This window comes from Zingiber officinale, chromosome 5B (assembly GCF_018446385.1).
Source record: "Zingiber officinale cultivar Zhangliang chromosome 5B, Zo_v1.1, whole genome shotgun sequence".
NCBI classification, from domain to species: Eukaryota; Viridiplantae; Streptophyta; class Magnoliopsida; order Zingiberales; family Zingiberaceae; genus Zingiber; species Zingiber officinale.
Window position 1 is genome coordinate 123,331,073 of NC_055995.1, and position 15,746 is coordinate 123,346,818.

Sequence of the window (15,746 nt, forward strand, 5' to 3'; positions counted from 1 at the left end):
AAATGTAACCGTCTTTGAAAAGGTTAATTTTTACATAACGATTTTTTAAATAACAGTTTTTTTAAATATATATTTTTAAAACATATTTATTTAATATGGTATAATGTTAAAATGAGTGAGTGAACGGTGGAGCCCATGAATAATGAGTATTAACATTAAAAGGGATGTCGGTGAAAGAAGGATGTTGTTATAATAAGTATGTGGCAGTGGGCCCTATACTTTTTGGTGATGTGGTGAGTGTTATAACACTAAAGCATTGTGGATGCTCTAATACATTACGATATCCCCTTAACATATTACAATACTCCGTAAATATTTAAATTTATTTCATTTTTAATTTTTTTTTAACTAAATACTATAATCCAATTGGAAAATCTAAACCCTAGAGATAATTTTTTTAAAAAAAAAATTAACTAAAAAATTATATCCCAATTAAGATGCCTGAACCCTACCAATAATATCGTAAAAAATAGATTTTATTTATTTTTTAATCAAAATTAATATATTTTATTTATTTTTTTAATCAAAATAAAAAAATCATGATAGCTCGTACACTGTGCACGTCGCGCAGTATATCAAAATCGTATATATATATATATATATATATATATCTCGAAACGCATTCCAAACAATTTCCAAATGAACAAAATAAACACAAAACTGCCAGCTTATGAAAGATTAATCACTTTTCTCATCAATTGTTTGGAGACAACAATATTATTTAACACCATCTTGGTTCTGTACATGGTCTTTAACATATAGAAGTGGGAAAAAGAGAAACAAAATAAACTTAGAAATAACATGCCATCAATTTCAGAAAGCATGAGATAGGAAATATATATACACAAACACACGATACGGCAGTGAATTAGAGAAAATTTATTTGGATTAGACTTCTACAAAGCAAAGCGCGGAGTAAAGCATCCAATCGGCCACAGCTGCTGCGAAGGCTTGTAAGATGAGAAAAATCTTGGGTCCAGTTTGAGAGATTCTTCATAGCTTTCGAGTATGGAAACAATTTCGTCAAATTGGAATCGGTTCACTGGGTTGGTGGCCCAGCACTTGCTCATGACATGGCTGAATGCCAGAGGGCAAGAGGCAGGTAGAGGTGGTCTGGCATTCTGCAGCAAGAATATACAATGTAATTAGTCGATAGTGACAAGAGCACTAATCCTCTGGTGACCCAATTGGAACATCGCCTAACGTTAAAGAGCCAACGAGCAAAAACAAAACCAAAAAAGGCAATGCAAGAGTAGGAATCAAAATCATTACCTTGTGAGCTACAGCATAAGCAGCTTGCTCGGGAGTCATATCATGGAAGGGGATTTGCAACGTTACTAACTCCCATAGAACAATGCCAAAGCTGTACACATCAACTTTCCTTGTATGATTTTTCCCCTTGATCATTTCAGGAGCCATCCAACGATAGGTACTGGTGAAGCCTTTTCCACTACCACTCTGAAACTCCAGGCATGAAATTCCGAAGTCGGCTACCTTAACAGACAGGTCTTCACCAACAAGTATATTTTCTGACTTTAGATCCCTATGAATGATTCCCTGGGAATGAAGGTAACTCATTCCACGAGCAACATCGAGAGATAATTTCAGCACTAGATCATAAGGAAGCACATTAGACTCTTGTTCATGGAGAAATTTTCTGAGAGAGCCACCTGCCATGTACTCAGTGATGATGCAAAAGACAGGAGGTTTCTTGCAAGCGGCCACAAACTATGTAACGAAAAACAAATGATCAGTTTAAATTAGCAGAAGTTAAGGTTACCACAAAAAGTTTGAATAAAGAGAGAGAAAAAAGGGCAGTCCGGTGCACGAAGCTCCCATCATGCGGGGTCCCGGGGAAGGATCCATTGTACACAGTCTTATCTTGTTTTTTGTAAGAGGTTGTTTCTAGGATTCGAACCCGTGACCTTTTGGTCACATGGCAACAACTTTACCGTTGCGCCAAGGCACCCCTTCTGAATAAAGAGAGAGATGGACAAAAATTATGAGACAAAGTGGTCTTTTGCTGCCAAGAAAAAAACAATGGATTTCTTTACTGTTTTCAGGTAAAAAAAAGCTGCACCATCTATCACATGTTTCGTAGTTTCAGGGAATCAATGAAAATATAACAAATTTGAGTTACCTATCTATGCAGAGAAAAACTAGTTATTTTGCTACCAGAAAAAATTCAGTCCCAAATCACATATACCTAATATTTATGCATCTCTAACAATCTATTCATTAGAAGACAAAGCCAACCAATTAAAAGAACAACAAGCCATCTTAGCCTTAACTATTTGGGATTGCAACATGGATCCAAGCACTCCTATTAAAATTAAATTCAATGCAAGGTTGTACAACAACAACAACCAAGCCTTGTCCCACTAGGTGAGGTCGGCTAATGCAAGGTTGTACATTAATAATATTTAATGATACTTAAAGTCAATTCTAATTACATAAGTAGAGGCTCCATTTAATTATGCAAGCAAGAAAATTTTCTTAACTAGGGTGATGCCCCAATGTAAGTAGATTGTCAGAGAAAATAGCTGCATGTTTCCTCTAGTTTCCAACACAGATCAGGCTGAAGATAATGAATCAAATTTAGAATAGCCAAGGCAGGATGAAATATAGTTCCACTAGACAATGACTTCCAGTTATATCCTTAGATGATATTTGATCAAATAAAGTAGGTCAACTACCTCAAAGGAGTATCCTGAATGTGTGGTAAAGAAATGAGATCGATTTGAGCAAAACAGTTAATGCCAAGTGTAATCTTCTGAGCTGAATGGATGATAACTATGGCAGATATTTAGAGGGCAACAATTAGTAGATTCACTAAAAACCCTGGCTTCTTGTATCCAAGTGAGATCTTTATACGTGGTATAAAAGGATCAAGAAAATGGATGACTGCCTTAAGGAGGTGTGACAACTACATAATTCAAGAAAGAAGGCACTTTAAGTTAATAATATTAAACAAACAAGATAGAAAACTTATTTAATTACAATCCAGCAGATGGAAAAGGGATACCAGAAATTAATTTAAAAGTAGCACTTTTCTTGAACGTTGATTAAGGTTGGTCAAGAAAAGAAGAAGAAGAGCAAGAACTCATAGAATCAGCAAACTCAAAGAGCCTTTTCTGTCACAAACAAGTAGGAACAAGGGGTTACCGTGATTATATTAGGATGACGGAGGTGAAACAGCAAAGAAGACTCTGAGGTGAACTGCTGCTCCAGAGCAGCAGCCATGGCGGGGTCTTGCTCAGGCTGGCTCATCAGCTTAATGGCCACCTCCCTTCCCTTGTATCTGCCGTGATAGATCCGGCTATGTCGCCCTGTGGCAAACTTATTCCCTATGAGCAACTGTGACATATCCGCGCTCCATTGTTCTTCCAAGCCCCCTTTGATCTCTCCGCCGGAGGACACCAAGTACTTGGACCATGACACCGCCCTTCGGTACTCACCAAGAGACAACCTTCTCTGCGTCCGGCCACTCGCCATCGATTTATCCTCCTTAAAGCAATTGAAGACCTTCATCTGGTACGATTGCCAAATCAACACAGTAAGCCCCCAATTTTACCACCGTACCACATGCCCCTACTAAATTAGCCCCCTCAAAAAAACTGAAATTTACTCCATGAAGAATCGAATCAAGCTCAGAAAAGAAGCAAAACGAGCAAATATTTTCACTTTTCCGGTAACTCAAGCCGACTGCAGCGACTACTATCTCCGCTCGCCTACATTTCGCAGGTCCTAGGGTTATCGATACGATCCGGCACCCGGCAGCTCCATAATGCCTCAGCGGATAGCATGGATAAGAGGAGCCGATCAAGATGACAGCTTTGCGTCAAAACCAAGAAGATATCTCCGGAAAGTTCATAGATCATACAGTTAAATTTGCGAAGACTCCAAGGAGCACAGCTATATCCTGTGAATATGCTTTGGCTTTCCAGCTTTGTTGCTCCGCGAGTACAGAAAGGAACAAGAAGTTGGAGAGTTTAATTAATACGAGAGCAGGGCTCTAGGGATGAGGAGGGGACAGTGGGAGTAACGTGGGAGGACGCCTGCCATGGCGGGCAATAGATCGGCAAGATTAGACCATGAAGGGTAAGATGGATACCGAAGATACTGAGAATGAACAAGATTTAAGACAAATTTATTTTGCTCCACGCATTTTTTTTCTTCTTTCATTTTATCCATTTATAATTTAAAATATTTTTTTTATCTCCGATAAAAATAAAATATCTTAACCTTAGGTCTTTTCTTCTCTTGTATAAGTCAATATTTTTTTTGATGAGGATAGTTAATAAAACATAAAATAAATAAATTTAAGAATAAGGTTGAAATAGGAAAATTTTCAGAAATACACTGAACAATTCAATAAGTAAATACAAATAAATTTCAATTTCACTTTATTTAATTATTGTCCAATTATGTAGGGGTATTTTATTTTTGTTTCACAAATTATGGAGATAAAATATAATAATTTAAGCTTTATAAGGTAAAATAAAAAGTATATAAGGGACAAGATAAAATTCTATCCGTCATGAAGTTTTAATTGATTATTAATAGGGTGGAAAATTATTTTAAAATATATTTTTAAAACAGGGTAAATGTTTGCAATGATTAATATAAGAAAGAAGCGTGTACATTTGACTTTAGTGAATAGTTGTACTCGTAATGATAAAACGTAGTACAGATTTTTTAGCTACTGAGATTCAAATTTTACTAAAGGTACATTATGTTTGGGGACTTGAAAAATTTATGATAATGGATCAATTTGTACTTTCTAATTTATTTTGATGAGTAAAAAATTTGTATAGAGTTAAATTGAGAGTAAAATAGGAAAAAATTTCTAATTATAACTTAAATTTTGTATATAATCTTCACTCATAAAAAATTTTGTTTTAACTCCCTGCATGTAAAGTTTTATTTGATTCAACTCCCTCGTGCAAATATTATGACCTAATTGTCGCTCAGATTTTTTAGGTACAAAAGGTCTAAAAATGAGTATAATTCCTCTTAAATTCAACATTTTACATTAGAATCGAGTATATTTTCTATTAAATTGAGCATATATTTTTTTCCTGTTTTAATATAATTCCTCCTAAATTCAGTACATATAAAAAGAAAATCTAGTATATTTTCTATCTAATTAAGTATCATTTAAAAAAAAATCTAGTATATTTTCTATCCAATTGAGTATCATTTAAAGAAAATTTAGTATATTCGAGTATATTTTCTATTAAAATTTCCCTTCATATTTAGGTATAAATAATCTAAAAATGAGTATAATTCCTATTAAATTTAGCATTTTAAACTAGAATCGAGTATATTTTCTATTAAATTGAGTACGAATTTTTTCTTATTTAATATAATTCCTCCTAAATTCAGTACAATTTGAAAAAAAATCTAATATATATTTTATTCAATTGAGTATCATTTAAAGAAAATCTAGTATATTTTCCATCTAATTGAGTATCATTTAAAGAAAATCTAGTATATTTTCCATCCAATTGAGGTGGGAAAAGAATCGTACTCAATTTGATAGAAAATATACTAGATTCTAGTTTAATGTACTGAATTTAAGAGGATTTATACTCATTTTTAGACTTTTTATACTTAAAATATCAGGGGCAATTAGGTAAGTATATTAGACTAGGGAGTGAAAACAAAGATTTTTTTTCCAATGGAGAGTACATACAAAATTATATTTGTCAACAGAGGCTGCATGCAAATTTTCCCAATAATTGATCATCTTCAAACATTATTCGAATAGTAAAACCTAAATACCTAGTTGACCAGAAAAAAAAACTTTAGTGAATAGCTAAAAGGAAGCATATATTTTTTAAAATGCCCATTTGCCCAATTGCTTGCTTGATCAATTATCACATGACTTGGATATAATTCTAGTTGATTGAATATAATTGCAATCAATTGGATGCTATTTGTTAAAAAAAATTGGTCAAAAATGTTTGATAACTTATAAAGTTTCAAATTAGAAAGAAAAAAAATGATCACGGACAAATTCAAAGGATACTACATGTGCAACGATGTGCATTTAGCACAAATTTAAGCCCTCTAAAACCATTAAATGATTTTAGTAAAAAGTATATAATGACTTTATAAGGCTTAAAATTCGAAAATTTTGATGTAAATGGATTGAAGAGAATACAATGATAATTTGACATAAATCTAAAAATTATAGAGTCATTAGGTATTTTTAGCTAAAAGAAATGGTTTACACTTTTGGGATATTAGAAATTTAAAGATGTCTATTTGCACACATTACTTTTAATAAAAAATGCTTGAGAGTCAAACCCTAACAGAAAAAAAAAAACATAAACACTGTCAAAGGAACACACAACAATACTTTTGTGAGACGGAGGTTTTTTAAGTCATTAAATACTTTTGTGAGACTAATTGTGACGAATCTTAGTTAAATACGATTCAAGCTAGGTTGGATCAACGTAGCTTGACCTAGACTAAAAAAAAATAAAAATAAACTTAACTAGCTATTAGGATAAATCGAGAAGTGTTCACGGCGGGTGGTCTAGAAATTCAGCATCCTTGGTTGTGTGTCTCATTTGAAGAAAAAATTCTTATAAATTCGTTATAGTGGAAGATCAAACTACGGGCGTCTGGATGATAACTTGAATGTTGATAACTTGAATGTCCTGCTATTACACCATAGTCAGGGACGACTTGACCTAGATTTAACTTTTAAGATTAAATGGATATTAGGTAACATTCAAATACTTTAAAACACTTATTTAGTATTACATAGATCATTACACTCCTAATATATCTAAATTACATACAATCAATTGGGATTATGTCTAATTAATTGCAACGGTTGAATGGGCGATAATAGATCAGATGAAGCGGATCAGTGAGGAGCATTTATAATTCAACAATTAACCAAAGGACATATTTAAAGTTACGGGATTGTCAAGGGTACACCAAACTTTTAAATTTTTTAAAAGGCACATTTATTTTTTATTTTTATCTCTTCCGCTAATTACTATGGTATTTCATTATAAAAATTAATACAGTATAATGTTGCATTTTAGAAATAACACCACTTTGATTTACATAAAAATAATGATAATTTACCAAAAGACGTATTTAGATTTATAAATTGACCCAAAAACGTACCATACTTTGATATTTATCAAATAGCATACTCAATTTTCTATTCTTTCCATTCTACCCCTCAATCATTTGTCAATTTTTTTTTTTTTTTTTTTGCATGCAAGGCATCCTCTCTTCTCATCCTCCCATCTTTTCTTTCCTCACTCTTTTAGAGATATACATGCATGCAAAGTATAATATGGCTGATATTATTTCATATCAAGCCCACGAGATTAGAATTTAACATGTTTTCTTTAATAACATTTTAATACCTTTGGAGAAGTTGAAATATGAAATAGACGACACTGTTGGACTCCTTGAAGTCTCAAAAATTTATAGGACCTGAAATGAGTCTAATCCGAGATCTCTAGGTCCATCAGTGGATTTTGACCAAAACCCACTGATGGACCTAGAGACCTTGGATTGAACACATTTCAGGTCCTGTAGATTTCTGAAGCTGCAAGGAGTCCAACGGTGATGTCTATTTTATATTTCGACATCTCTGAAGGTGTTAAAATATGATCAAAAGAATCGGCTAAAACAACCTAATGTGTACCTGATATGAACCATGTGCTTGATATGGTTCCATATCAAACCCACGTTGTGAAGATGGATAAACGTCATCTATTCCAGAGGTAGATGCTGTGGAACTACCATCCCTTATATAATGGGATTGATAGAAAGCATACCCATCACTGGCCATAGACCTAGTTCCACTGGATTTCCCAGTATCTAGTAAAATTTCCTCCATTTTCAAAACCATTTCACCATATACATCACTAGCAACCTGTTTTTCATTATAAAAAATGGGACAAACTATAATAATAATTAATATTTCAGAAGATTATTATTTATTAATCATGGAAACAACTGAATTGCATATTTAAATTTGGTAAAAGTTCAAGTTCCATTAAGTAATACTCTCAAGGCTTAAGGCACAAAACTTTACCTATTGCTAAAAGAAGTCAAATCACTAGGGAAATGATCATATTTTAAATAACATCAAGAAGTTGGATCAATAGTTTATACAAACTAGAGAACAATTTTCCTGATTGATCAAAATTGGATGGTATGTACTGATTGATAATGATTAGAACCTATCTATATCCCAACATAAACTAAATAATAATAATACTAAGCAGGCATTTTTTGTTAACTATGTGGTTTAATGCGAAAGGGACTGCCTTTCAGTGAATTATAGGATTGCAAACTACTTTAGAATTTAAGTTGATTTAAATGCAATTTAATTTTGGGTTAGATATAAAATCTAATCAGTTTGATTGTTAATTAGAGGCCCAATGTTTAAAAACAAATCTAACTAAAAAAGATGGAGTTATACTTGTTTTGGAGGATACACTAATTAGTACTATTAAGTACTGAAATAATGTTGACCTTACTAGTTAATTAGAGGAAGTGCTATAAGCATAATATACTAAAAATAGCAAACTTGACAGATATTTGTTAAATGGAGAAATATGTTGCCTTCCTCGCTTCTTGAATGCAAAGCATATAGTAGAATGAGTCTGACTATGAATTTACGTACAACTCTTTAAGTCTTTCGAACCATATCAGGCCCCGATATGAACCATGGGCCTGATATAAACCATATCAAATCCAACGTGGGCCTAATATGAACCATATCAGGCTCATGTTAGGTTGTGTTAGCTGATTTTTTCTATAATATTTTAACACCTCTGGATCAGTCAAAATATGCAATGGACGACACCATTCAATTCCTTGCAATCTCATAAATCTATAGGACTTGAAATAGGTGCAATCTAAGGTCTCTAGGTCCATCAGTGGATTTTGACCGAAATCCACTGATGGACCTAGAGACCTCAGATTGCACTCATTTCAAGTCCTATGGATTTCTGAGGTTGCAAGAAGTTCAAATATGCTATCCATTGTTTATTTCAGCTTTTCGGAGATGTTATAATATAATAAGAAAGAATCTGTAAAAATTTTCACGTTGGACCTTAAAGATGTATAAGAAGTTAATTCTTTTCGCTATCAAATCTCGACAACTAGATTTATGAATGCCCACTATCAAAAGTCCACCCTCCTGGTATGGTTCACTGGAATTGCATATAGGTATCCAATTCTCAAAATTTCTTTAATCAGACATCCAATTCTCAACTAACATAATATGAACTTATCTTGAATCATCCAATTCGCTTCGCTCACATGCTACAAGAACAAACAAGTAAATAGGGCTACCTTTAGGAGGGTGGACTTCTGATAGGGGAAAAGAATTGCATATAAGTAACACTGAAATTTTTCTACCTAGCAATTAGAGCAGACATTGCATCTTTTCTTGGTACAAATATTTATTTGACTCTCCATTAAACCTCAGTTACATCATATCCACTAAAGTTGACAAAATATAGTATAATAATATCAACTAAACTCAAAAGAAAACAAGAATTATTAAAAGACAATCTCCACCATGAGATAAATCAAACCTAATATGGGTCTGATATGGAACCATATCAGACCCAACGTGGGCTTGATATTAACCATATCAGGGCCACGTTCGGTTGTTTTAGCTATTTTTTCTATAACATTTAATACTTTCAGACAAGTCAAAATATGCAATGGATGACACCATTCTATTCCTTGCAACCTCAGAAATCCACAGGACTTGAAATGGGTGCAATATGAGGTCTCTAGGTTCATAAGTGGATTTTGACCGAAATCCACTAATGGACCTAGAGATCTCATATTGCACCCATTTAAGTTCCTATGGATTTATGAGGTTTCAAGGAGTTAAAATATGCTATCAATTGTTTATTTCAGCTTTTCGGAGGTGATATAATGTAATATGAAAAAATCTCTATGATTACTGTGTTGTGATTTTTATCCTTGCTGATACATGTTTACTGTATTATGATTCTTCCTCAAAGTTCGTTAGTGAAAGAGGATTAGCACCTTATGCTCCTCACCTATGCTTGCTAACTTTGGATATCCAAAAAAAAGGTCTAAAATGAACCAAAGATGCCAGTCTAAAGAAGAATTCAATAACATTAGATCCATTTTCTTTCCGTTCATCTATTGGATCGGTAGCATTACATTGTTCTATCTCTATATCTTCTCAAAGTCATCATGTAGTCATATCGATTTCCTAATTTTTTTTGGCTATTCTTTTTATACAATCTTACTTCTTTAGCATCAGATATTAGAATGAATAGTTTAGATGACATGTAAAGTACAATCAAGATAATTCAAAACTACTTTATGCTAATCACTTTGCAGAGAGGCTAATTTAGCAAATGTTACTTTAGTTGTGTTGCTAAAAAATTGTGTAGCAGAATAGATTTGTTCACTTTCATCCTGAGTTAAAGTAATAATCAATATGTTATTGAAAGATGAATAGGAAGACTGATAATTGATGTACAACCCTAGTTAATAAGCATTGACTAGTTGTCGAGATTTAATAGGAGAAAAGAATTAACTTCTGATACATGTTTAAGGTCCAACGTGAAAATTTTTATAGATTCTTTCTTATTATATTATAACACCTCCGAGAAGCTGTAATAAACAATCGATAGCATATTTGAACTCCTTGCAACCTCAGAAATCCACAGGACTTGAAATGAGTGCAATCTGAGATCTCTAGGTCCATCAGTGAGTTTCGATCAAAATCCACTAATGGACCTAGAAACCTCATATTGCACTCATTTCAAGTCCTATAGATTTATGAGGTTGCAAGGAATTGAATGGTACCGTCCATTGCATATTTTGATTGATCCAGAGGTGTTAAAATGTTATATAAAAAATTAGCTAAAATAACTCAACATGGGCTTGATATGGTTCCATATAAGGCCCAACGTGTGTCTGATATGAACCATATTGGGCCCATGGTTCATATCAGGCCCACATTAGGTTGTTTTAGCCGATTCTTTTAATCATATTTTAACACCTTCAGAGATGTCGAAATATAAAATGGACGGTACCGTTTGACTCCTTGCAGCTTTAGAAATCTACAGAACTTGAAATGAGTCCAATCCGAGGTCTCTAGGTCCATCAGTGGATTTTGGTCGAAATCCACTGATGGACCTAGAGATCTCGGATTGGACTCATTTTAGGTCCTATAGATTTCTGATACTTCAAGGAGTCCAACGGTGCCGTCCATTTCATATTTTGACTTCTCCGAATGTGTTAAAATGTTATTAAAGAAAACATATTAAATTCTAATCCTGTGGGCCTTATATGAAATAATATCAGACCCATATTATGCTTTGCATTCATGCATATCTCCAAAAGAGTGAGAAAAGAGAAGACGGAAGGAAAGAGAAGAGAGGATGCGTTGCATGCAAAACAAAAAAAAAGAAAGAAAGAGATTGACAAATGATTGAGGGGGTAGAATGAGAAGAATAGAAAATTGAGTATGCTATTTGGTAAATATCATAGTATGATACATTTTTTGATTAATCCATAAATCTAAATACGTTTTTTTGATAAATTACCATAAAAATAAAGAAGTTAGAGAAGTATGACTATGTTTTTAGAAAATAGTACTTGATCCTGTCCGAACCAGGAGTCAACGGACACTGGGCACGTGGCGCTCCCTGCTGGATCCTCGAGTGCTCCGGCGAACCTGCAGCAAAACCGAGCCGGGAGGGGTGTCCCGGCGACGGCCCTCCGACGCTCAAGTCAGGCGAGGAATAACAAAAAGGTGGCCTCCAGATGAAGACTTGCGTACCTCCGGTGAAGAAATGGAGACCTTATATAGACCTCTCGAAGGAGCCTGGGCACGCCAATCAAAGCAATCACCTGCTTTCGACCATGCCCAGGTATGAGTCTGTCAGAAGGACCATGCCCAGGTATGGGTCTGTCAGAAAGACGCCAATAAGGCCATACCGCCACTATATCAACCTCTCCATGATGTGACGGCGAGATCCTCCATCGTACACTCTTGTGTACGGCGTAATCATCAGACATACCCTTGCTGCCACCCCATATCCCGATCCGAACGAATAGGCCGCTTGGCTAACCTTCATACCCTCGCCCTTATCCTGGCCGAACGGGCCACACGCTCGACCCTTCGGTCCCAGCCGGGCAGACGCCCCGATCGGCCATTCGGTTCTCCTGCCTTGGCGTCGGAAACCCCGGTCCATGACTGGGTTATCTTTGGTTCCGCTCGGACCTACTCAGCTGCTCGGCGCGGCCATTAACCGCTTAGTCAGCCCTCCATCTGTCCTCAAGCTGAGACCCTTCAGAAAATGGATCCCCCATTCTTATCGCCGGATCAAGTACCATAATAATGGTTATGGATTTCAAAAATAAACACCTCGAATGCTTTGGAAAATGTAAAATTTAATCAGCCGCTTACGGAAAGAATAAAATGAAAAATAATTACATCTTTTAAAAAATTCTAAAAATCAGGTGCGCCTTTTAAGACTTCCCCATCTTTAATGCCTTCTTTAATCAAATCAATTACCGTTTATAGTTCAAGTTGATTATGTTGAAAGAAATAGTTTGTTATTTTATTTTAAGACTAATTATTTTGCATATACTTCATTCTTCATATTAAGATAATCAATCCACTCAAGCTCAACTAATTAATTGGATTAGAGAGCTAGCCAAGACAATCGATTAATTAGGCCCAATGAGCTTGACAAATTGAGTTCCCCCTACTCGTACAAAATTGATCGAGATGAATATGACATCAGCCAGATCAAACAAATTAATAAGGGCAGACAGACAGACAGGTCGATCAGGTCAATCAGACAATTTTGACGCACTGATTGAATTAGATAAATTAGTCTAACTAATTGGTTCGATACGTGTCCGACCAGCAGACGTATCCAACTTGAACATCAGTAAGCATTACTAGTTCCTTTCAAAAGGAACTCTTTGTGGCGTAAGAGCGTCGCCAAGAGGCATTGTGCCCGTTGGCTTGCACATGCACCATCTTCGGCCGCCTGTCACGTGCTGCTTTCCCTAGCTCCTTTGCCGCCCTTTAAGCCTCTCCAAGTCACAATTGCCTTCAGCACTCTTCTATAAATTGACTCGCCGCTTCGCTTTGTTTCATCGCTCAATACCTCTTATTTTTGTACACGATCGATTGCCACACTAGTAATTAAGGAAGATGGCGATGCTTAGGGCTGCAGCCAAGCAGGCGATGACAGTCGTCAGAACGGGAGCTCCGCAGGCCGTGTGTGCATTCTCCAGGACGCTTCATGTAATCCCACTACAACTCGGGTTATTTAATTTGGAGTCATAACGCCATGGCATGTATCTGATTTGTGATAGCCATACGTGTATTGCAGGCTTCGCCGGACAGCAAGAAGATCGTCGGCGTTTTCTACAAGGCCAACGAGTACGCTTCCTTGAATCCTAAATTTGTAGGGTGCGCGGAAGCCGCCTTGGGCATTCGGGACTGGCTAGAATCGAAAGGCCACCAATACATTGTAACTGATGACAAAGAAGGCCCAAATTGTGGTTCGTATGTTTAATTTCTCTGAATGTTAGTCATAGAATTGGAACGGATATTGGGCTAATTTAATTTAGCTGCTTCATTTTCTTATGGCAGAGTTAGAGAAACACATTCACGACATGCATGTTTTGATCACGACTCCCTTCCATCCGGTTTACGTGACCGCAGAGAAGATAAAGAAAGCCAAAAACCTACAACTTCTTCTGACCGCTGGGGTTGGCTCGGACCACATCGATCTGAAAGCGGCAGCCAACGCAGGAATCACTGTAGCAGAAATCACCGGAAGCAATGTTGTCTCGGTGGCAGAGGATGAATTGATGCGGATTCTCATCCTCGTCCGAAACTTCTTACCTGCTCATCAACAGGTGATCAACGGTGACTGGAACGTCGCAGGAATTGCGCACAGAGCTTACGATCTTGAGGGTAAGACTGTCGGGACTGTTGGAGCGGGGCGCATCGGGAAGCTTTTGCTTCAGCGCCTGAAACCTTTCAACTGCAATCTGCTTTACCATGACCGCCTCGCAATTTCACCTGAACTGGAGAAAGAGACTGGGGCCAAGTTTGAGGAAGATCTTGATGCGATGCTCCCAAAGTGTGACGTCATCGTCATAAACATGCCTCTTACCGAGAAAACCAGGTATCATTTTTCTTCTTCTTCTTCTTCTGATGACTGATCAGACATTTTATCGACGACTCCAGAAATTAATGCTCTCTCTCTATTTCCTTCAGAGGATTGTTTGATAAGGAGAGGATCGGGAAATTGAAGAAGGGAGTTCTCATCGTTAATAATGCTCGAGCTGCTATCATGGACACCCAAGCAGTCGCAGATGCTTGCTCTAGTGGGCATATTGCAGGTTCATATGATAACTATTCATTAAATAAATGAATTCGATCAGAAGATTTTATTGCTAAATAAATGAATCCATCCCTTTGGCTCTGATCATTCAGGCTACAGTGGTGACGTTTGGAATCCCCAGCCAGCTCCTAGAGATCATCCATGGCGGTACATGCCGAATCAAGCAATGACTCCCCATATATCTGGCACCACCATTGACGGTCAAGTAGGTTTTCTTACCAGTTTCTTTAGACACATTCAATTTGCTTCTTCTTTCCTTTGGTTGGACTTGATGATTAATTAACATGGTTAAATCTAAATTGTGCAGTTGAGATATGCAGATGGAGTGAAAGACACACTCGATAAGTACTTCAAAGGAGAGGAATTTCCAGCTCAAAATTACATTGTCAAAGAGGGAAAACTTGCAAGCCAATACCAATGAAACGAATGATGACCTCTTTTTTATATATCTTCTCAGTTCAAGAATGTTTGCATGTTGTGTTATGCGGTTTTTGCAACTAGTATTACAATAAGAGGAGATGATTTGTGTCTTTGATCATTAGGGGACCTGCTCAAGCCCTAAACGAAAAAGAAAATTTTATGTCTTTAACATTGTTTTTTTTAAAAAAAAAAAATTCACCTTTATCATTGACTTGGGACCAATAATTGTAGGTTTATTTTTTTTAAACAAATTAAAATATTATTTTTTAAAAAATAAATTTTTATATAAAATTTATTTTTTTTATCATTTTCTAATGCAAAATTTTTAATTGAAATCTTATATTCAAATTTTGATAATAAATTTTTTCAATTAATAAAATTATTAAATTATTTAATCTTTCTAAAAACAACTCTTATAAAAAAAGGAACAAAATTTAAAAAACAAGAACCATAAAATAAGCAACAATAAAAAAAAAATCATGCTCACATTCTGAATTCATCATATCTACGAAGCACACAAAATAAATAAATAAAAAACACATTAACAAATTGACAAAACTCAATACAATTTCTAGAAAATGAAGGTCACAGTAAGATCAAATTGACCATTATCATTTATCAAGAACTAAATGAGTCTTTTTAGGCACAAAATAAAAAATTAAAAAAACTATATTTTTCACCATCTAAACCAGAATAGGTTTACGAGCGGACTCATAAGTGATGTGGAAGTCAAAGTTAAAGTTAGGTGACAGTCAAAGTCAAGGTGATGTGGTAGTCAAAGTGCTACTCTCATCAGGGCTTAACTCCTTACTCGACACTAGGGCCTTCGGTATAAGGATAACGAGCCTAAAAGCCTACCGTTCTTGAAAGATCTAGTATTCCACTTATAAACAATTGACTGAC

The 15,746-nt window shown here is 35.4% G+C and overlaps 2 protein-coding genes across 2 annotated transcripts; one reads left to right on the top strand and one right to left on the bottom strand.

Moving 5' to 3' along the window:
* Positions 1-673: 673 nt before the first annotated feature.
* On the bottom strand, positions 674-4,129 carry LOC121985756 (serine/threonine/tyrosine-protein kinase HT1-like). Its single transcript, XM_042539379.1, has 3 exons — positions 3,166-4,129; positions 1,273-1,728; positions 674-1,121 (listed from the first exon to the last, which is right to left on the bottom strand). The coding sequence occupies exons 1-3, from the start codon at positions 3,529-3,531 to the stop codon at positions 897-899; spliced, it is 1,047 nt and encodes a 348-aa protein (XP_042395313.1). The 5' UTR covers positions 3,532-4,129; the 3' UTR covers positions 674-896.
* Positions 4,130-13,150: 9,021 nt separating this feature from the next.
* LOC121987817 (formate dehydrogenase, mitochondrial-like) lies at positions 13,151-14,961 on the top strand. The gene is made up of 6 exons (XM_042541542.1): positions 13,151-13,312; positions 13,401-13,572; positions 13,664-14,204; positions 14,297-14,421; positions 14,516-14,628; positions 14,731-14,961. The coding sequence occupies exons 1-6, from the start codon at positions 13,220-13,222 to the stop codon at positions 14,842-14,844; spliced, it is 1,158 nt and encodes a 385-aa protein (XP_042397476.1). The 5' UTR covers positions 13,151-13,219; the 3' UTR covers positions 14,845-14,961.
* The last annotated feature ends 785 nt before the right edge of the window (positions 14,962-15,746 follow it).